General features: G+C 36.7%; 1 protein-coding gene across 8 annotated transcripts in view; it reads left to right on the top strand.

Annotated features, from left to right (window-relative positions):
* Window positions 1–24,273, top strand: part of SIK3 (SIK family kinase 3) — a 310,884-nt gene that overhangs the window by 207,174 nt on the left and 79,437 nt on the right. For all 8 annotated transcript variants that reach the window (XM_090265990.1, XM_090265989.1, XM_090265986.1 and 5 more), the window contains exon 4: window positions 11,703–11,864. In XM_090265990.1, the coding sequence (XP_090122116.1) occupies window positions 11,703–11,864 (162 nt within the window). The remainder of the gene's footprint in view (window positions 1–11,702; window positions 11,865–24,273) is intronic.

The following is a 24,273-nucleotide window of genomic DNA, read 5'->3' as shown; positions in this document are numbered from 1 at the left end:
TCCAGCAATTGCACCCTCCAGTGGGTCGTGCATATAAGTGCCTTGACTTCACCCTTTCCTGTACTCTTCTTAACATGCCCCTGTCTATTTTGTTCCTACTAATTATGCTTCTTGATGCTTGCACCATTTCCCCCTTAGCCCCCCTTCCCTCTCCCAGCTGATAATCCTCCAGATGATCCCAATACCTATGATTGTTTCTATTCTGGTTGTTTGTTTAGTTTGTTTTTGTTTTTATTTTTTAGATTCAATTGTTGATAGTTGTGAGTTTGTTGTCATTTTAATGATCATAGTTTTGATCTTTATTTCTTAAATAAGTTTCTTTAACATTTTATATAATAAGGGCTTTGTGATGATGAACTCCTTTAGGAGTACCTTGTCTGGGAAGCACTTTATCTGCCCTTCCATTCTAAATGATAGCTTTGCTGGATAGAGTAATCTTGGTTGTAGGTCCTTGCTTTTCATCACTTTGAATACTTCTTGCCAGCCCCTTCTTGCCTGTAAAGTTTCTTTTGAGACATCAGCTGACATCCTTATGGGAACTCCTTTGTAGGTAACTATCTTTTTTTCTCTTTCTGCTTTTAAGATTCTCTCCTTATCTTGAACCTTTGGCATATTAATTATGATGTGTCTTGGTGTGGTGCTCTTTGGGTCTAGCTTGTTTGGGACTCTCTATGCTACCTGAACTTGTATGTCTTGTTTCCTTCGCCAAATTAGGGAAGTTTTGTTTCATTATTTTGTCAAATAGGTTTTCAATTTCTTGCCCTTCCTCTTCTCCTTTTGATACCTCTATGATTCGGATGTTGTATGTTTAAAGTTGTCCCAGAGGTTCCTAATCCTCTCCTCATTTTTTTTCAATTCTTGTTTCTTCTTTCTGTTCTGGGTGAATGTTTATTTCATCCTTTTGTTACAAATCATTGATTTGAATCCCGGCTTCTTTCCCATCATTGTTGGTTCCCTGTGTATTTTTCTTTATTTCACTTTGTAAGCTTCACTTCCTTCTTTATTTTGTGGCCATTCTCAATCATTTCTCTGAGCATTCTGATCACCAGTATTTTGAACTCTGCATCTGGTAGGTTGGCTATCTCCGTTCTGTTTATTTCTTTGCCTCCTCAATTTGGCAGCCTCCCTGTGTTTGCTTCTGTGTATTGGACAGAGCTGCTTTGACTCCATGTCTTGGGAGTATGGCTAATGTAGGTGTCCTGGAAGGTCCAGTGGTGCAGCCTTCCCTATCACTCAAGCTGGGTACTTGAGGTACACCCTTCATGTGTGTTGAGTACACCCTCCTCTTATAGTTGAACCTTGGTTGCTTTTGGCAGATCAATGGGAGGGATTTACCTAGGTCAGTCAGCTGCAAGGACTGGTTGTGACCACTGACCACCATCCTCTGCCCTTCATGGAGGATCAGCTGTGCAGGGGCAGAGTGGTGGTGCTCCAACGTGGTCTATAGCTGACCACAGGGTTCCCTGGCCCTGCAGTTTTCCCAGTGGTGCCGGCCAAGGTCAGCGCCCATCTGTGTTTTGCCCAGGGCACTCTGCCTGAGCTATAAAGAAATCTGAGATGGCTCCTATTTGTGCTGGGCTTGGGGATTCCCAGGCAAAGTGAAGCTGTGAATCTAAGCTGGCTGCTGGTAGTGGCAAGCATGGAGCTCACTGAGGCTAGCTGTAGCTTGTTGATAGGATTTAGGAGATTGTGAAGTAAATGCCAAGATCAGTTATTCATATGGAAAAGCAGCTTGGATGGGTCTGTAAGTTAGGTGGGTGTAGTCTCTGGGGATCTCCAGGGAGGGGCAAACTGTGTTAGCCAGGCTGATGGAGTCTCAGATATGATACCAGCTTACTGGCTCCTTCTTGATGGATGTAGTTTCTTTAATTCCGTTGTTGTCAGACTTCATTCAGCTCGATTGTTGATGGTTCTGGCTGATGGTTGTTAAAATTTTGATGTGGTTGTATGAAGAGATGAGCCATGTCTGCCTACTCCGCCATCTTGACTGGATCTGTTTTATATTCTTAATGTCAAGTATAACTTAACATTTATATTTACAACTTGCTCAAGATGTATGAGGAAGCCACCTGTGCTTAAAAACATTGATGATCTCATTTTATTGTTTAACATCCATTCATAGTTGCCTAATCATCCTGTTAGTTCTACCATGACAGAAAAATAAGTGCCCCATAGGAAGAGCAAAATGGTTTTGCTGCATTGAGTATATATGCGTCCCATAGGAATATTTTTGCCTGACTTATACAGAAATTTTTTTCCTTGAACTTTTTTTAACTCTTTGGAAAACATATCATAGTTTCCCTGACAATGTTCAACTGCTAAAAAAATAAAAAATTAAGATATTTTGGTCATAATATTTAGATATATTTGACTTATATAAAGAGATTTGTTCATTATATTTCAATGTACCTTCAAACTTTGATATCCTGAAGATAACTTCCTGGACTGGTGTTGGTGTATCTATGTGTGTGTTCATGTGATGTAGATAACATTTTTCTAAAAAGATGTTATGATAAAATGCACATAACATAAAATTTACTGTGTTAATCATTTTTAAGTGTATAGTCCAGTGACATTAATTATATTCACATTATTGTGCCACCATCATTACCATCCATCCACAGAACTCTTTTCATCTTGCAAAACTGAACCTCTGTATCTATTAAATAACTCCGCATTTACCCCCTCTCCTAGACCTTGGCAACCACCATTCTTCGTTTTGTCTCTGTGAATTTGGCTATTCTAGGTACTTCATTTAACTGGAATCAATAGTATTCATTCTCTTGTGACTGACTTATTGCACTTAGCATAATATCCTCAAAGTTTATCCATGTTGTTGCATGTGTCAGATTTTTGTTCCCATTTCAGGCTGAGTAATATTTCCACTTTTATATATATACCACACTTTGTTTATTCATTCATTTATAGATGGACACATGGTGTGTTTCCACATTTTGGCTATTGTACTTAATGTTGTTACGAATGCTGGTGTACAAATGATAAATTTCATTTAAAAAAATTATTATAGGCATTTTCAAATATATATGAGGAAAGAGAATAACATAATGAACTCTGGTACTCATCACCCAGTTTTAATAATTGTCAACATTTTGCTGTTTTTGTTTTATCTTTTCCTCTAACTTTCCTTTTTGAAAGTATTGTAGTCCTGGCTGGTGTGGGTCAGTGGATGGAGTGTGGCCTGTGAAGCAAAAGGTGGCTGGTTCAATACCTCGTCAGGGCACATGCCTGGGTCATGGGCCAGGTCCCCAGTTAGGGGCGCATGAGAGGCAACCGCATAATGATGTTTCTCTCACTCTCTTTTCCCCTCCCTTCCCCTCTCTCTAAAAATAAATAAAATCTTTAAGAAAATAAAAGTATTGTAGAGCAAATTCAGGAAATCATGTCATTTCACTTACATGTACTTAAAATTTCGTCTCCTATATAAGGATTAAAAAAAAAAACCATAATACCTATTTTAAGATCATTAGTTCTATACTGTGTCACCTGTTAAACCTACTCAATAAATTCTCTATTTCAGGTGTTTTGTCATGTAGAATACACATTTATACATCATATATGTTTTAGAGATTCTGATTTTCCTTTGACATATTCATATCTTTTCATCTTTTTTGTACATTTATTTCCCTGTGTTTTTTTTAACATATTAATTATAGTCATTTTGAAATCCATGCTTGCTAGCTCTAATATCAGAGTCATCTCTGGTTCTGCTTCTGTTGCTTTAATCTCTAGATTTTTGGTCACTTTTCCTGCTTCTTCCCACATCTAGTAATTTTTCATTGTATTCTGGATATTAAGGGTGACATGTTGTAGAAACTCTACGTTATGCTATTTTCTGTAGTGTTGAGATTATTTTGATCAACTTGATCATACTGCAGCTTGATTTTTAGGCTTATTAGAGTGGTTCTATTTTAGTTTGCGCTTACTCCAGTGGCACAGCCCTCACTCTTAGTGTCACTTCTAGGGTCTAATTTGAGTACCTAGAATATTCATCAAGGTCTTTTCTTGTAAGCTGTATCTGAACTTCAGCATTTCATGAGCACTGTGTAACGTCTAAAATGTCTTTGTAGCTTCCATTCTCCCAGAAATATTTTCTGCTATTCCTTGTGTAGTCTTGCTTTGTACATGTTCACTATGGAAGTTGGCCAAGGACCCAAGTGGAATTTCTCTGTTAATTTTTGATGGTTTTTTTTTTTTTCTCTGCTGCTTTCTCCTTCTCTGTAATCTTGCCATCCAAAGTCTAGCTTCCTTTGTAACTCCTAACTCTGATCTGTTTCCTCTGTCCTGACCTACTTCTCTTTGGTAGGACTCTGTTTCCCTAGGTTGTGGTTGGGTGTATATGGGGCTCACCTCTTTTTCTTTTTTTTTTTTAATTTACCATTTTTTATTTTATTTTTTAAATTAATTAATTTGTTTGTTTATTTTTAGAGAGAGGGGAAAGGAGAAAGAGAGGGAGGAAACATCACTGTGTGGTTGCCTCTCACTCACACCCCCCAACTGGGGACCTGACGTGCAACCTAGTCATGTGCCCTGACTGAAATTGAACCAGTGACACTTGGTGGGGCTCACCTCTTACGTTTTCTTTCTGTGAAGAATCATTGCCTTTTGTTGGTTATTGTCCATTGTCTGCAAACAGTCCAACTTTTATAGTTGGCTAAAGTGGAAGAGTAAATCCAATATTAATTACTGTTTCATGATAAAAGTTAAAGTTTATACCATTGTTACACCCTACCAATTGACAAAATTCTTTTACTAAAAGACAGGACATGTTTAGCTTTCTCCAATTGTCTCAAAACACCTTTTTAGTTTGTTTAAATCATGATGCAGCAGAGTACATACTTCCATTGAGTTGATCATTTGCTTAAACTTTTTATAATTTGCGGTAACTCCTTCCTTCTACAAACACACCTTTATTCTGTGCCATTTATTTGTTGAAGAAACTGGGTTGTCTAACATACTTTTCACGTTCTAGACTTAGGTCCTTATTGTATCATTTAACATGTGTCTCTAGCTCACTGTTTTTTGTAAAGTGGTTTGGTTAAATACAGGTCAGTTTGGGCAGAGCGAGGGCAGGAATACTTTGCAGACTTCTTATTACATGATTTCAGGGTTGTATAATGTCTGATTTCTCCACTTTTAGTGATGTATAATGAGTTTGGGTTTCTTTGGGTTTTTTTTTTTTTGGTATGTTTTCTTGATTATGCTGTTACAGTTGTCCCAGTTTCTTTTCCCTTTGCTCCTCTCCACCCAGCAACCCCCCTCCCTCCGGCAGTCCCTCCCCTTAGTCCATGTCCATGGGTTGTGTATATAAGCTCTTCTCAACATCCCCCTGTCCATTCTGCACCCTCCTACTATGCTTCTTAATTCCTGCATCATTTCCCTCCCTCTTCTCCCTTCCCCCACCCAGCTGACACTCCTCCACATGGTTCCCCTACCTATGATACTGTTCCCACTCTTGTTGCCTACTTAGCCTGCCTTTGTTTCCATTCCCTAGCTTCTGTTGTTGATAGTTGTGATACTGTTTTCATTTTCATGTTCATAGTTTTTATCTTGTTTTTCTTAAGTAAGTCCCTTTAACATTTCATGTAATAGTGGCTTGGTGATGATGAACTCCTTCAGCTTTACCTTGTCTGGGAAGCTCCCCGGGTGTCCCTCCAGGCTTTTATAAGACTGCTCATTCTTTCAGCCAGCCACAGTCACTGCCTTGCTGCTGCCACACGGTATCCTCTCTGCCCCGGCTCCGCCCCTCCTACCTGTCTAGATGAATATTACTTCTTTATATCTTTGTTTGTTGGACTTCCATGCAGTTCGATTTTCTGGTAGTTTGATTGTGCTTTGTTTGGAGGTATGTAGATGTAATCCTTCTTATGGCTGTGCAAGGAGGAAAAACATGTCAACCTACACCTCCATCTTGGCCAGAAGTCCTGAATAACATTCTTTAAAGACCTTTTGGAATATATGGGATCCTGTTTCATGAGCTGCCTGGGCTGAGGCTTAGTCTAGAAGTATTTTCTAATGAATCTATAAGAAAGCAAATTCTCCTTTATACATTAATGTGATGTGAATGAACTTTGTATAAAAAATAGTATAGTTTTTAATGATGACAACATAAACAGTGCTTAGTTTACAGACTTTGTTTAGTGGCAAAATGAAGAATAAAAAATGTTTTTGTAGAAGAGTATAGTCTTTTCTGCGATTGATATTCCTTGAGTTAACCTGTAATTATTAAGCACCAGTCATACACAGAGCTCTCTCTTGCATGTAATAGGAGATGTAAGAAAAAACAGCAATAGTTCCAGGTAAAAATTTTCAGAACTAAAGCATATTTTGTTACTGTTAAGTTTTTCACAAAGAAATTGTGTTTTCTCAAAATCCTTAAGGAAAAAGTTAAAATTTTTTGAAATAGACAAAATATTGTGCTTTTTCTTTTCTTTTCTTTTTTTTTTTTTTTTTTTTTTAATACTTGCAGGAGAACTCAGTAATGAGTAATTTCAAATAATTCTGTATGTTGATCACAGTGGTTGTTCCACAGATGTATACATGTGATAAAATGACAGAAAAGTACACACGCTGTACCCATGCCAAATTCTGGATTTTGATTTTTTAAAAGACTTTATTGGTTTATTCTTAGAGGGAAAGGGAGGGCGAGAAACATTGATGTGTGAGAGAAACATCAATCATTTGCCTCTTGCACACGCCCCAGCCAGGAACCCAGCCCACAGTGTCCTGATCAGAAATTGAACCAGTGGCCTTTTGCTGTGCAGAATGACGCTCAACCAGCTGAACCACACAGGTCATGGCTGATACTGTTTGATAATTATGTAAGATTTCACTATTGGGAAAAACTGGGTGAAGGTTACATGCGATCTCTGTATTATTTTTGCAACTTCCTATGAATCTGTTTATTTCAAAATAAAAGGTTTTTAGAAAAGGATTATTACTAATAATCTGTTGTTTGAAAATAGGGTACACTGGGCCAAGGGCAGAAACAGGGATACTAGTTAGTAATATTAGGAGGGTATTAACAACAATCCAGAAGGAAGTTAATGGCTTTGGTACTAGACTTGGGGGCACTATAGTGGGATGGATAGGGGTAAGAAGTAGTTCAAGTCTGGATCTGTTTTGAAGGTAGAGTTAATAAAATTTGCTGAAGGGATTGGATGTGTGATGTGTGAGAAAGAGAATGATGATACCAAGATTTTTGGCCTGGACAACTGGAGAATAGGTAGTAACAAGAGGCAGCAACAAGTAGAAGCCTTGTATGAGGCAGTTAGATTCTTGGCAAGGGAAACAAAATAACAAACCCTCTTCCTCCAGCCCGGGAGCTGGAGGCTACAAGAATTAGGGAGAGTATGATATTAAAGTGAGTGCACTCTTTTTAACCTGCTCCCAGGAAGCTTAGTTATGCCTTGTTCTGTCTGTTTTGGGAAGAAGCATTTGTTTGACAAACAGGAATTCACCTCCACCGGTGTAGAAAGAAGAATGATTAGAATAGAATGGCAAAGCAAAGAACTACTCGCTGTGTTTATCTTGAATTGGCAGAAATTTCTTCAGGTAGCTGCCTAAGCTTAGCACACACGCCACCTTTCCCTATTGTAGACTAGGTCATTTCTTCATGGTGAAAAATGAAAACTTTCTGTCCTGTTGCTTGACCTCCTGTCAGGGTATTTTCACTTTAAGCTAGTGTTTTGGATCAGTCAGGAGTTGTAGACTTAGCAGACAAATGGAGATACTGTCTGTTTATAGTGCAAAACTGACTTAAAGAAATATTGGCTCCCCACCACTATCACATTAGTGGCATGCTTCTGACACTCACTCCAGTGAAGCTGCACTAGGGAAGTTAAGACTGCCTGAGGTGTATTTTTACTCTTTGAAAGGTTAGAATCTAAATGTATCACAAGCTATTTCTTGTGAGTCAAATTGGAACAAAATTACAAACAGTGAATTCTGAAGCAAACTTTATATATACTTGCTGGTGCTCTAATACTTTTGAAACTTCAGAATTCTTTTTCTCCACTTCTAATACTATTCCTCATGAGATACAGAAATCCCGTAGTGTCACTAACTTCTTTTTATTTTGTACCGAAGAGCAGATAAAGATTAAAGAAATCTAGTGCCACGTGGTTTAGGATAATTGGAAAGTGAGAAAGAGAACTTAGACTCCTTACTTTCAGTAAGAACTTGAAACATCAGAGCCATTTTCTCCTTTTAACTGTGTTACCTTATCCTTGTCTAGGGAGAAATGTTTGCAGGGAAGTTGTGATAGAGAAAAACTTAAAATTTGCCTGAGACATATAGTGGCAAGTAGATAGATGAGTAGTTAATTGATAGTGAAAAGGGTCTTAACTGTGAGGGAGTTTATGCAGCAGGGAGTAATTGAAGATCGTCTAGACTGGAGTAGGGGTACAGGAAGCTAGGGTCCTAGCTAGTGTGGGTTGTTGGGGACTGAAGATGTGGGTGGTGTCTAGCCCAGTATTTAGCAGAGCTAGTTCATTGAACTGACTATAAGAAGCAGAATAACTCTGTAGAGTTCCTTGCAGCTGGAGTTTATTCTGACAATATTCAGAATATGTTTTACTTTAAATATTGAGTGATTCAGGAGCCATTTTCTTTCATTTGCCTTTCTGAAATTACCCCAGCACTTATTCAAATGCTGTGGCTTGGTGTTAAGTTTGATCTGGGCGACTGTGCTGGGTTTCTATGCCAAAAGTAAAATATCACATTTGAGCTTGAAGAATTTTTGCTTACTGTCTCTAGCGTACACATGAACATAAAACAGCCATTTGTCTACAGGCAGCTGGAAGGCAGTTTCAGGAGGGACTGAAAACCACCACAGGCTGCTGGTCTCCTGGCACACCCACAAGACCGAGTAGGTTTATACTGAAAGCAAACTAACAGGATAGGGGGTGGGGAGAGGGGTGGTAATAAGATGGGCAAAAATAATAGCAGAGGATAAGTTTGAATGACATTGAGCCATTAAGATGGTCCTGTATTTGTAAAGGGAGCACAGTGCTCCCAAAGAGGAGAAAACTTGAACATCAAATTCAGTGGCTAGGAGAAAACATCTGATGTTTGCAGCCAACACTTTTTAAAAAATGATTTGTATATTTTGTTTTTATAACTGAAGGGATTCTGTGAGTACCTTTAGGAACAATACTGTAAGCTGTTTTACCTGCTGTACTATCATAAATACCTTTTAATCAGAACCATGTAACAGTGACAAAAGATTTATATAATAATTACTTTCAGGAGCTACAGAATCCTGAAAAATCTTATGATCTGTTAACCAAATTCTTAAGTGTTTTCTGTGTAATATTGAGTAGGCCTTTAAAAAAATAGCTTTTTGAATATCTTTCAAGTTATGTTATATGTGATAACTTTTACACAATACAAGTTTATGCACAAATACACTTATTTTTTCTTTGTCGTAGAATGTAACAGAATTTATTTATATTTGGCAGATAAAGAGGTGGGGATATTGGCAGTATAAATGATTTGTCCAGGACAACCAGTGTGTCATTGTAGAGATCAAACAGAATTAGGCTATGTTCCATCACCTACTGGCCTATGTACAATTTTGAGAACTTTCCAATCATTTTAAGAAAACGAAGTACGTAGAAAATATAGTTTTTTAATAAATGAAAATCACTTATTTTGCAAATTACTAACTTAATCATTCTGTTATATGTAAGATGCTCTTTGATGTGTTCTGGTAATTAGTATTTACTGCCAGACAAATGTCTCTTGGACATTTTAATTAATGGTTAGCTTGGCCAAATGAGCTTCTGATGGTAAACCTTCATAAGGGTTTATTTTAATGTTTCTCAAGAATAGCTGTCTCTTCAAAACTCTTTAATTAGACAAAGTTTAGCAGCTAAAACATATTATTAGAATAATTAGGCCTTGGGTTAAGAGAAATGGGGGGCGGTCAAAGGAGCAGGTACTGTTAGAGAATGGCCTTTGAAATAAAAGTGTTGTACATCTGATAGATGTCCAGTTAACAGCTTATGTTAAGTTACTGTCCATAGTTAGGACTTTGTGTTGTTTAAAATTCCTATGACAGGTCTCACCAGAAGCCTTAACATACCAAAGTGTGAGTTCATTTCTCACCATCTCTAAACTCCCGTAGAAAGCTGTCCTCTTAATTTCTAAGCTGAATACTTATATTCTTTTTATCATTACTAAATTGGTAATCTTGGCCATAATAATGATTGTTTTTGAGGGAAATACTTCAGAGTTCTTGTGTGTGCATGATTGATAACCCTAACAAATGTGAGAATTCCTTTGAGGGGTTTTTCTTAATGATTTAAATGATCTACTTATAAGACGTTATTAAAATTACTATATTTTTGGTCTCCAAATTTTTATGTTCTCTGTGGTCACAATTTAAATTATTTGAAAATTTGCTGTGTAGATGGATTGTCATTCAGTTCCCCTTCTTTATGCCCCCCCTTCTATTTTATGCCCTAAGCTCTTAGTCTTAGCAGTCATTACTAGTACATGTGTTTTATCCCAGACTTCCTCTATGTGATGAAGAAAAGATATATACCTGACTGGTCCTATTGATAATTGAGATGGCACCAAGGCAACTGGGTAGTATTACTAAAACAACTATGGTTAAACAATATGTTTATTTATAGTGTTCTAATTTTTTACTTTTCCACTATCTCAGGATGCTTATGATGGCAGATGTGTCCTTTTCCCAGCTAGATCAGCTGGTTTAAGGACAGTAATGATGAAACTGTTAGAAATTTCAAACAGAAAATTGTATCATTTCTAACTCCATGAGCTCTTGTGACCTGCATGTAATTTATTGATTATATGAATAACTAGGTAAAAGATATGTATGTCATTGCTTCATGAAAAACCTCCTGCCCCTGTTAGGAAAAAGTATGTAAAGAACTTATGGTATCGATTATGAGTCAATCATTTCATTTTTAAATATGGAAGATCACTTGATTCATAGTATTACAAAGTTTATAACATGTAAATTTTTGTGCTATATACCTTAGCAACATAGCTAATGAAATTATTTTATTTAAAGTAGTAGAAAATTCACCTGGTTTTCTATTGATATTATCTGTAAAAATTAATAATATAGTTTTTAAAATATTTGTAAAGCATAGTAAATGCAAATGTAAATATGTAGGCATATTACTATGCATTACAGAGAATGGTCACCAAATAAATAAATTTTTATGTCAAATTGCAAAACTTTGAGAAAGCAGAAGAGATATTAGCCTGAAGTTAATTGTGACTTCTTTTTACCTCACCCTTTAGCACAGGAAACATTGCTGATACTTATCTTCAAGGGTATGTTTGCTGTGTATATGTAAACTTTTGCAATGGAGATAAGAAAAGGAAGGTGTTAAGTGTTATCATCCTTGAAAAGTACCACTTTGTCCTTCAGAATTCTTTTTTTTCTTTTTTTTAAATTGTGGTAGGGCAAGTGTATTCTTACACACATATATGTATAACAGGATTTCTACTTAAAATAGTTTGGGTACTGATCACTAATGAATGTTTATAGATACAAACCACGACTGTAACTGTGTTGATTTTTATTTTTTATTTCACTTCCTTTAACTCATTCATCTGATTGGTCCCCTTGCATCCCTCCTTACATCTACCATTTGAAATTATACCAGTGTCCAAAATGAGAACTGTGTTCTTTTTTGTCACAGACCACCTGGTGGCTCATGGTAGAATGGCAGAAAAGGAGGCCCGTCGGAAATTCAAACAGATCGTCACAGCTGTCTTTTTTTGTCACTGTCGGAACATTGTTCATCGTGATCTAAAAGCTGAAAATTTGCTTCTGGACGCCAATCTGAATATCAAAATAGCAGGTGAGAGGCATGTTTGGGATGTGAAATAAGAGTGCAGGATCTTTTCCTTCAAGGTTCTTAAAGCAAGGGATTTTCTATTTCCATCTATTCAGAAGTATTGTGAAAATACAGTTTTTCTGTGTGTGGCTTGAAAACTGATAAATTTTCAAAGTACATTTATGTTATTGGCTGAGAGGAAAGAAGAAAAAGGGTGATATTTAACTTTCTTATTTTGGTTGACAGGTCTCTTTTAAATGATAAGGAATAAAATATAGAAAAAGCAGTAAGAAAACCTGCCAAAATTGTATACCCTCTCAGCTTCACTTGAAAAGGTTGATTTATTTCACTGCTAATGTAGACCATGCTTATTCTTAGAGACTGCAGTTTTATGATAATTTAGGAAGTGACTGCAGGTAATATAGAAACTATGAATAGGAAAATAAACTATTTTTAGAGAGGAGGAAATGGGGACATCTGTAATGGTGTCAAGAATAAAAATAAGGAAAAAGAAAATAAAAATAGGTGCCATTTAAAGGAAGGAAACCATTTTTGTTTTCTGATGGATTTTAGTGTTGCATTGCATGTTCCCCATTTCCCAGATAAAAAGGGAGGGGGTCTCATACAGAGTACTGAAGTGTAGCTAGAATATAATTGCCTTGAAAAGCCAAGGCGAAAAGCAGTTATGAAAATTTCCCTCCTTAATAAGGCAGGAAGTGGGAGTTCAGATTTGTACTATATTATAAGTCAAAGTCAAAGTACCTATGTGTACCCTTGCAGGTTGGTGATCCTTCGGTCAGTTTCTTTTGCGTAGAAAAGTCTGTTCCCTTTCCAGGCTTTACTTTTACACCCTTGGAACATTATCTTTGCTTTTTATTTATCTAAGTCAGGCTGATAGATGCACTATTGTTTAAAACTTTAATAGTCTTAAGCTCTTTGAGCCCTGTACTTGCTTAGTACCTAGTAGGTAGGAATTGATTCTTTCTTTATCTTAAATAAAATCATGTGTTTTCTTTGCCTTTCTGTCTTGTTTTGTACTCTCCACAACTCAGTAGATGCTGGCAGTTCCCACAGAGGTGGGGAGCATGGACAGGCTGGCAATCTCAAACCTTTTTTTATAATTATTTGTTGTAATTTCCTGTTGTTACTGTAAAAGATTACCACAAGTTTAATGGCTTGAAACAACACAAATTTATAATCTTACAGTTCTGGAGGTCAGAAATCTGAAATGAGTCTTATGAGGCCAAAATAAAGGTACCTATGAACTGGTTCATTCTGGAGGCTCTGGAGAATCCTTTTTTTTTTTTTTTTTTTTTTTTGCTTTTTCAGCTCTTAGCGGCTTCTGCATTCCTTGGCTTTAGCCCTTACATCACTCTACCTCTTGCTTCCAGTGTCACATCTCCCACTCCTAATATCCTCCTAGTTTTCTCGTGAGATCTCATGATTGCATTGGGCCCTCCTGAATAATACAGGGCTTTCTCCCGATCTCAGTACCTTAACCTGAAATGTCTGTGAAATTCCCTTTTACTACTTTGGCAACAACACATTCATTCACAAGTTCCATGGATTAGGACATGGACATCTTTTGAGGGGACTATTATTTTGACTACTACAAATGTTATTATCGGGTTCTTCGGACTATTGATTAGGGTAGTGAGTTAAAAGAAGGCCCCCTGTTTCTTCTACAGCAGTGGTTCTCAACCTTCCTAATGCCTTGACCCTTTAATACAGTTCCTCATGTTGTGGTGACCCCCCAACCATAGAATTATTTTCGTTGCTACTTCGTAACGGTAATTTTGCTACTGTTATGAATCGTAATGTAAATATCTGCTATGCAGGATGTATTTTCATTGTTACAAATTGAACATAATTAAAGCACAGTGATTAATCACAAAAACAATATGTGGTTATATATGTGTCTTTCGATGGTCCTAGGCGACCCCTGTGAGAGGGTCGTTTGACCTCCAAAGGGGTCGTGACCCACAGGCTGAGAACCGCTGCTCTACAGTTGTGTTCTACCTTCAGTGACCAAAAGTTTAGAATTTTTAGTGCTTTCTTGGTTCTTGGACTTTGAATTTAGAACCGTTTTGATTTAGTTCAGGGGATTTGTATAGCTTTTAGTTTTTGCATTTAGAGAGCAAATGTAAAAGCACTGGTCAATGGCAATTGAAATTAGAAACTCTACCAACAAATATTTGGGTAAGGAGATTTTTCATTGCTTTTCTTTGTTAATAGTTAAAACAAACTCATGAGGTCACAGTAAGTTTCTACCTGCTGATGCATAGTTACAGACTCCTAGGCGTGCTGGCAGCCAGCCTTGGGCTCACTCTGTGTTAACACATAGACTTTGGCAAGATTTTAAAATTCATTAATCCAAAGTCTATATTTTTATTATTTGTTTTTAGAGAAAAGCAAAAAATAAATGAACACCTCTAGTTTTGTGACCTGCTAGAATATCTAACATTGTCTTTGCTTTTGCATTCTTTCCTACATGCTGCCTTTATTCAGTTTTTAAATCATTGCCTGAACTTCCCTTCTTACACATATATTAGATAGAGTTCTATTTTGCCAAGTCTTCTCTGAACTTAATGGACCAGTGAGAAAAACACTTGTAATTGAAGCTGACTACAGCATGACTGATTTTAGAAAGCTTAGTTGGATGGTTCTGACAGGATAAGGTCAGATAAGTAATGAGATCAACTTTTTAGTTTAAAAGCTAAAAATAACTTTCAGATCCCTGATCTTTTCAGTGAGCATCCTGATGCATTATTATAGATCTCTGTAAGAAGAAGTTACTACTTAGGAAAGAAGCACATCAAGAAGAGATTTTTGTTTTGTTTAAAAGATTTGTCTTTAGCACCTTATTTTAAAAAATTATTATTATATATTATAGTAGCAAATTAGCAAACTCGGAATTAATAAAAATTCAGATTATGAATTTTTAGGAATTCATGTTTTCCTTATGCCAGTGTTTACCTGAGTGGTTTGGATGAAAAGATTATGTATCCTATTCAAATGTAGAAGATAAAGAAGTTTGGGGATGCTTGTTTCTACATTAATTAATTTTTATATTTGTATGAATTAACATGGCAATTTACATTAACACTTGATAATATTAAAAAATCTTTTCAAGAGAATATGTGTTTTGTAGACATGAGAAGTAAACTTCAGTTTCAGTTATTAGAAGATCCAAGATCATTCTATGGTTTAAGAGTTTTTGTGCTTAAATTCTTGAATATGAATCTTTGCTGTATTGCTATTTCTAGAGAGAATAAAACACAGGTAAATAACTTTGTTTTCCTTCTGGTTTTAGAATTAAAAAATTCTTCTTAATGGCAGTAGCAAACGTCTTCTGTAGAATTATTTAAAAGATGTTTCTAGCATTAGTGATCCAGAATAAACATTGATCATTTTCAGAATAAAAATTTTTATTTCTGAAAGGTAAAGTTCTTTGCTCAGGTGTCATGGAAGAGAATAAAGAAATATAAAACATGACTCCTACCAAATGTAGTCTATTTGGGCAGCAAATGCTTAGACCTTTAAAAATTAAATAACACTGAAATTGTTTTACATATAAAAAGTACTTTGCAAACATTTTCACATATATCATTTAATTTCATCATATTTGGTATGCAGAAATAGCTTATTCAAAATAACAGAGTTATCAAAACACACCTTTAACTTTCCAAAACTTGAATTCCTTTTTTTTTTGTTTAAATAAAGGCCACTCTCATAAATGTCTGTCATGTAGAGTTGAACTCTGGGAAGAGAATTGGATTCTTGGCCTCTAGCCTTTTACTTTTCATCCCTCAAATGTGTGCGGATCCACAGAGGAGCAGACAAAGGACTGGGAAGGCACAACATGGCTCTCTCAGTATATAGTCTGCATTCCTGGGTGACAGCATGTTCAACAGCTACCAAATTATGGTTTGATACAATAGAAGAAATGCTACAAGGCACATCGTGATTCATTATCACATTAATTGTACAGTCTAATTACCACAGGAGTTCAGAGGATGCAGAAACCACTTAAGTTTATAAAATTCCATTAGATTGTAAATGCCACAGGGACTGTAACCATATGTTGCTGATTGTTTTACCACCACTACCTAGCACATACCTGCTCTATAATAGGTGCTCAGTAACTTAATTGATCTGAACCTTAGACATTGGTGATAAGGTCATAAACACCCTATTGAGGACCTAACATTGCAGGTGAGTTTTAAAGGATGATTAGGATTCTTTAAGGTGTAGATGTAGAGAGAATTCCAGTAGGATTAGTCAGTCAGCAAATGTTAAGAAAGGATCTGCTTTGTGCAAATACTGATGGAGGCACTGGGGATACAGCAACAGATAAAATAGTCCCTTGGAACTAGTTTTCTGTTGTGGGGAGACAGACAGTAAACACATAAACAGATAAGCTCTCATACGGGCTGTGAAAATGATAAAATTGAGTAAAGTAATAGACTCACTTGTGGGAGAGACATTGCTTTTCACCAGGATAGTCAGAGCCTTTCAGACAGAAGAAAGAGCAATGTAAAGGCCGGACAGAGATGAATTTATCATATTTGAGGTGGTTGGAGAAAGGTTAGTATGGCTGGAGATAATAAATAAGCAAGGGGAGAAATGGAAGGAGATGGGGTGAGGGAGCCACCAGAGCATTCATGTGGGTCCTTATGCACATAGCGAGGATTTAGGATTTTGTTTTGATTACAGTGGGAAGCTGTGAGTTCGAGAAGCATGAGCAACAATAGAATGCATATGGCATATTTGCAGAAAAGGTAAAGCAGCTTGGCGGGAAGGGAGGCTTAATATGGGAGTCATGCCTGAGGAGGTGGGAGAGGTATGTATTGATACTAGATTGTAAAATTATTTGAATTGCCAGGCTTCATAAATCAGACACAAGTTAGATAAGAAAAAGTGGTGGGAATGGGGGGAGGGACAGAAAGGCAATAGGAAGATCAGTTAAAAGGCTGTGAAATGGTAAAATTCTGCCTAAAGCTGTGGTAGTAGACTGGGAAAGGAAGAAAAAAGCAAGGGGGGAGGTGGGGAGAGAGAGAGAGATGGACAGTGGGGGTGCAAAGAGGGGGAGAGAGAGGACTTCTAAAGATACATTTGGAAATAGAGAAATCAGGTTTTCTTATTGATGGCTATTAAGCAATCAAAGAAAAATGGTGTTGCTTTATTTTTAATTAATCCACACTATTTGAAAGTAATTTTAATTCTTGTTCCTGAAGATTAAGGAGAGAAATTTCTATATTTTAAAGATTGCTCAAGAGAAAAACTTATATGTAGCCGGCTTACTCCCTAGGGCAAAGTTATTTGAAATACTAAGATGTTATGAGAATGTTTTGGAAATTGTGGGAACTTGTTTTTTCAACCTAAGGAAGTTGGAAACTTCTCTTTGTCGACTCCCAGAATGGTCTCCATGAGATAGTTTCCACTCTGTTGTTATTGTTTTAGTTGGCAATCAGTAGATAGCAAAGATCTAAAGTACAACTACAGCAAAGGCAATATTTTGGAAAGAATTTCCAGAGTGCATATACTTAAGGTACTGTGGAAAATTTTGTCATTAATGTAGTGAGATCTAGAAATTCTAGACTATTTAATTTTTTCAAAGTGAGAACTAAAATATTTTCTAAGTCTGTTGACCACTGTCAGGGTAGCCTTGCTCTGAAAAATCACCCGGAGACCACTGTGGGATTAGGCAATGGGTTTATTGAGGGAAAAGGGGAGAAAGTGGGGAAGGGGAGAGGCAGCTCCCGGACCAACTCAAGGGCCGGTAGGACCAAGGGGAATGGGGAACAGGGAATGGGGACTCCTGGTCCTCCTGGTGAGCCTGTAGGAGTCTCACCTGCACTCCTGCAGGCCCTTTTTTATATGTGTTGACCACACATTTTAGTGAGGGTGAGTTTGCTTATCAACATATTCAGTAGGTTATTTACATCTGATTGCTCACCCTCCCCCCACCCCCCAGCAGGTTAGTTAACATATGGGCTAGGTTCATTACCATTTCCCCTGGGAATGGTTTCAATCCATCAACACATCTTTTGGGAACTGCTAAACCATCAGCATATCTTTGGGAACAGCTAAATCCAGGGCCAGGTTGATTAGCATATACCAAAAGTCCAGATGTGCATTCTAGCTGCTTCCATGTTCTGACAACCACCAGTGTAAATATAATGAGATACAATTATACAGGAAAAAAAGGTTGGAAACCTTGGATTTTTGAGAACCCTTCCGCAGTGTGGTAATTGAGAATGTCTATGACTGGTCACAGAAACTAGTTATAGAAACTAGTCATACAATATTCATCGTATCAATCCCAAATTTTATGTCATGATTCTAACACCTTTCATTTAGGTAATCACTCAATACCCCTCCTGGTTGAAGGTCAATAAATTGATACCCACAGAGGCCATGTGACTTTCCTGAATTCTGGTCATAGTGTAGAGTCTAGGAATCATAATGCCTCAACATGTGTTCTTGCCCTGAAATGATACATCACGTTCAGTTAGAAGAAGCTAAGCAAATTTAGTATATGTTGAGCCGTGGGAAAGTAAAATTCGTAAAATTCTTTTTAAAATTCTATTCTTAAGACTGGAGTTTTACAAATGAAAACTTAATGTGCCTTCATTCAAAAGGCATCTCATAGTTGACTTATTTTGTATGAAAAAAAATCTAAATTTAAAATTCAAATAAACAAATTTATTTTCATTCATGATTCTAGGTTTTAAGTGAGGTCTTACTCATCTTGAAAAGTGATTTTTACCTTGCTAGTGTTATAGAACCCCTGGGCTGCTCCAATTGAAACAGAACCGACAGGCCATTTAGTTAGGGGTCCGATTGCCCGCTGCCAGAATTATAAGTCTCAATACCAGAGTTCAGTGAAAAGAAAAAGAATTATTTAATAGTTATATAGATTTAGGTTATTTGCAGATTTCTGCCATTAAGTCTTATGTTCCTTAAAGCACCCACACACACGTATTTCTGCCTCTCCCTACCAAACCAGGCTAGTTTTAGAAAAGTTAGAGAAATTGTTTCCCTACTTCCTAGATACAGTTCAGCTTTACCAGTAGCTGCCAATCATTCAATTCTGATTGGGGAGGTCTTTCTGTGTTGTGGTGCCCGCCAGCTTTTAATCCAGAGCCGCATGAATTCCCAGCCTTTCCTTTCCAAAACCACAAAGGTATTCCCCCTTCTCCAAGCCACAAGGTGTTCTCAAAGCTGCATGGTGTTCCTTCCTTTCCCAAGCCGCATGGTGTTCCCTCCTTTCCCAAGCCGCATGGTGTTCCCCGTTTCTAATCCGCATTGGAGAGCACCTCTACCCACCTTACAAACTGCATGGCGAACCCTTTTTTTCAAAGCAGCATGATGTGTGTCCTTAAAATGTCTGCCGCTTATTTTTAAATCCCTGACTGCGTCCTGTGACGCAGAGAGCATGGAACCCAGTTCTGACCATTCACAGAACCTCACGCAGGCTCTGTGTGCTCTTTCCATACCATTCCACGGTCCAAGACCCCTTCCATCTTCCTGAGGCCTGAAGCATCCAATTCATTTGTGTAACAAAGACAGTAGCCCCTAGCCTCAGGCATGAAGGCATCCTAAAAGGTGCTTCCTTTTCCCCATCCCCCAGCCTGGAAGCTCTGGGGGTTTTTGGACACCCCCTTTTTGTAACACTAGGATCAAGAACAATTTTCTGTTTCTAGGACCTCACTTGCAGTAGCTGTGCTACCAATACAGAAGCATTGCTTCTCAGCCTTTCCCACTTCAGTTTCCCTCACATAGGGGATGAACTCACACAAGGTGAGGGATAGGAGGGTTGATCACATTGTCCAAAGTGGTTCACTTTAAACACATTTTTAATAACATGCTTTATCCTTCAAATTCATGCACATTTTGTTTTTTTAATGTTATGTCTATATTTTAATATTAAAATTGTTCAGCTTTATTTAACATAGAAAAAAAGTGATGTTCCAGAAAGATGTATTTTATTTACCCTAAAGTTTCACATAACTCTTGGCACACTGCAACATTATGCCTGGAGATTCATAAACATACATCAGTTAGAGAAACTGAAAATAAAGAATTTCTTCCCCCAAATACAGGTTCCTCTTACACAAAATTCTAGTTTGTGCACATTGACTTCTCTGTTACTTTTTCTCAACTCAAGGATTTCCATGCCAGTCTTATTCATTGTAGATCATTTATTTGGGGGATAACTTGGCGGTGGGGGTAGGGGAGGAATTGGAGGTTGACAATAGAAGAGGGAAACAGGAGGTGGAAAAGAAATGGAAGCTTTTGCTTTGAGGCCTGGGGGAAATGAAGAGAAACTGTGGGAAGAGAAACCTGAGCCTCAGAGCTTGCCTCCCCATCTGTGGGGAGAAGGGAGCTGAACGGAGTAAAGGAGGGCTTGCTGGCATATGTTTTGAACCTGCCAGAGCATCTCAGCATTTCAGGTAGCTCTTTGTCTTTGGGAACATGTTGGACACAGCATCTGATAAAACGTGAGTAAGTGACGATTTAAAAACAAAAGCCACATCTTAAATCTACATAATATCTGAAACAAAGAAAAATTAAGTTACCAGTATCTTATTGAAACTGCAAAAAAAAAAGGCGGGGGGGACAGTTTTGAAAGATCTCTAGCAAGTACGGAATGGTTGAAGGAAATTACGTGCAGACTTTCGAGTGGTTTCTTCTCTTTCTTTTTATTTTAAGATTTTATTTTTAGAGGGGAAGGGAGGGAGAAAGAAAGGGAGAGAAACATCAGTGTATGGTTGCCTCTCGTGTGCCCCTGATCGGGGAATCAAACTGGCAACCCTTTGGTTTGCAGACTGGAACTCAATCCACTGAGCCACACCAGCCAGGGCTCCAGGTGTTTCTATTTTAAGATGTTCTTAAAAGACAATGATGTTCTACTTATTTATTTAGAGTGTTAATTTTATTAATGGATGTATAAAAACTTATGAGAACTTCCATAAGTGTACCTAACACCATATTTCCCCAACTCTTTTTCTTACAGGGTCTTAAAGCTTCTCATTTGGTAGTTGATGTTGGAGAGGGATTAACAAATCATGGGGTACTTTTTCACTTAGACTCTGAAGAAGTGTCTGTTGTGTTGTGTAAAGTGTGATAGAAACTGAATATGAAGGAGATGTCAAAAAGAGTGAGACTGGTTTCTTTTGGGGTATATCTAAAACTTCTTTACTTTTTTTCCTTTTCTGGATTTAAAGATATAATTGATGTACAACATATTAGTTTCAGGCATACAGCATAGTGATTTGATATTTGTATATATACCTCAAAATGATCACTGCAGTAGAGACTGATTTCTTAGGCAGGTGTCCTCTAGGTGACAGAATATTAGTAAGAGTCCCCATTAGTCCAGAATTTAGTTCTCGTTTTTATAAATCCTTAGACTTACTTTGATCAGTTCTCTTAAAGTCATAGGAGAAAAATTCATTTAGCTAGTAGTAGGCAAAGACTCAAAGCAAAAGGAGTTGTAAGATCCTGAGGAGTATTTCATGTAGTCTTTTAAAAACATCCCGATATGTGTGATCTTTGACTACCCCTTGCTCAGGCTTTACACAGACCATTCTTAATTTAACACCTCAAATAGTTTACAGTATCTTCCCAGCCAGTGATTTCTGAATGAAGTTTTCTGTGTTCTAGGACAGTGATTTTCAACCTTTTTCATCTCATGGCACACATAAACTAATCACTAAAATTCTACTGCACATCATAAAATATATTTTCAGCTGACATGACAGAGAAAATAGGTATAATTTTGATTCATTTACACCGGATGGCTATTCTGTTGGCTGTTGACATTTTTTAACTTGATAATCTAAGGGAAAAGAGGTCAGTGCCCCTGACTAAATAGTCAGGTATTGCATATTTTTAATTTTTTGCAGCACTCTGGTTGAAAATCGCTGTTCTAGGAGATTGATGTCATAAAAAGTGGTGATGACTTTGCTTGCCTTTTCTATGTATTAGAAGTCAGTAAATGAAGTAAAGAGTTTGGAGTCACTGCCCTCCTTAAATGGAATAGTTTGAGATCCTCCTAAGTGTAAATCAATAGAATCTACCTGCTGGCAGGGAGCTAATAAGCATGCATAGAACTCAATTATTCTATTTATTGCTCAGTTGAAGTAGTTGGTTACCATGATTGTTATATCAACCAGTGTGCATTTTTTCATCATATTTTGTTAAATGTACATCATTAATGGCCATTGGACAACATAATGCATAAGGAAAACTGATGTTAAAATTCAGGTTAATGAGATAAAAATGATAGTACTACAGTCCTTCAAACCAAGCTTTACCAAATTCATGAATTGTCTTCATTTGATGTATCTTTAGGACTTAAGAAACCAAAATTTTATACACATACTACTTACATACATACATATAAAGTCCAGTTTGCTATATTAGGAATAAAGACTGTCTGCATTCGTAGTGTAATATTTGCAAAGTAAATTTGCTTATCCATGCATCATGTATAAACAAAACATGAAAATAATTCAGATAAACGTTTTTTCTTTATTTAAAAATGTAAGCATCCCAAATACCAGGTTATGAATAGTTTTTGGCTATTTTAGATATTATAATCTTAATATATGTAGCTTCCAAACTAAACATTACATATCAATTTTATTATTATTTTTCCTCCTGTGGGAATTTCTTTTTTTAAGATTTTATTTATTTTTTGAGAGAAGGGAAGGGAAGGAGAAAGAGAGGAAGAGAAATGTCAGTGTGTGGTTGCCTCTCGAACGCCCCCAACTGGCGACCTGGTGTGCAACCCAGGCATGTGCCCTGACTGGGACTCGAACCAGCGACACTTGGTTCACAGGTCAGGGCTCAATCCACTGAGCCACAACTGCCAGGGCTATGACATATCAATTTTAAATTAATACTTTTTCTTATATATTTTAAATAAATTAGTGAGTCACTTGTAAAGTGGAATAAATGGATTTTTCTTAAATAATATTTATATTAAATCAATATTTAATAATATACTAATGTAAAACAAAATCTTAAAGTTACATCTTTATCATAAATAGTGCAAAAATAAAATTATTTAAAAAATTTTTTTGGCAGGTTGTCAAGATAAAATACTCCTTTGAAAGAAGGTTCTGAGTCAAAACAGTTGGAAAATACTTGTACAATTAAATAGGTTACAGTTTTTTTACATTCTCATCCAAATCTAACCTTTATTTATTTAACCTTGATTGAGAAATTCTCTTAACTTTTGGTAGACTCTTCTTCAAGGAAAGCCCCTCTTCTCTATTCTGTACTAATTGCCCTTGAACTTCCCTAATACAGTTAGATGTGTGATTGTGTCCTGTGTGCCTACCCCATGGGACTTACTGCTCCATGGGTGCAGGAACCATGTGTGTCTACTTCACCTTGTGCTAAGAACGCAGTAATGATCCCTCTAAAACTTAGGGAGTACCTACTCCTATTATCACATTTACATTTTACCTTTTAGCTAGATTACTTTTCAGTGTTTGCTCTCATTTGAGTTATGTTTATTTTATTAGCTTTAACCTAAGAGGCTGTTTTCCTACCTGCTTTTAATTTCTGGGTGATACCTTAGAACTTCATATATGTTAATCATACCTTCTTTGATCCAAAAGTAGGCTTCTGCTTACTTTATGATAAGCAGACCATGTCTTAAGACAATGAGTATTAATTTTTGAATGGAAATTTGTTGTTACACCTATATACTATATTTTCATTTATTATCGTCAATTTCTATTGAGAATTTAAGGGGACTTTAATTTATCATGGTATAAAGAGGCACTTAAAAATTTTGTATAGTATTCTCATCTACCAATATTAGAAATTTACATGATTGAATGAGATTGGATTTTTGTTGCTCTAAGTGATATTACTTAGAGTCACGACTATAATGTTTTCAAGAATTCCAATGAATATTGTCTGCAGGTGTTACGGAAAATATATCATTACAACCGTTTCCTGATATGTCTACTCTATAGTGAGTTTCTTGAAAAGATCCTGTGTTAGGGAGAATTTTTTGTTTTTTATGAGAAGGGTTGGAGTAGTTCTATATATAGTAGAGTGGAAGGGATTGGTTTATCGCCCCATTTAAAAATAGCTGAGTTCAGTGATCCTAACTGCTCAAGTATTTTAAAGCTTTGGGAGAAAATATGTCATTCATCGAAAATGCCAATGTAATGCTGATCCATCATTTTTGTTTTTAAATTTTCATTTTTCACAGAAATAGTGATCATACTATATAGATATATAGTGCTTGGGGGTTGGAGAGGGTCAGGAGATCGCTAAGATTGAGTGATAGATGTGTTGCAGCCCCATATATGGTGTAAAAGCAGCAGCTACAATAAAATAGTAGTATAATACATTTCCACATACCTTTCCAAAAGGTAGATACATTCTTTCAATTTCATGA

The sequence above is a fragment of the Furipterus horrens genome, unplaced genomic scaffold (genome assembly GCF_987537825.1).
Source record: "Furipterus horrens unplaced genomic scaffold, mFurHor1.1.pri manual_scaffold_2, whole genome shotgun sequence".
Classification (NCBI taxonomy): Eukaryota; Metazoa; Chordata; class Mammalia; order Chiroptera; family Furipteridae; genus Furipterus; species Furipterus horrens.
The sequence above is the reverse complement of the archived record's forward strand: the minus strand, read 5'-3'. Positions and strand labels throughout refer to the sequence as shown.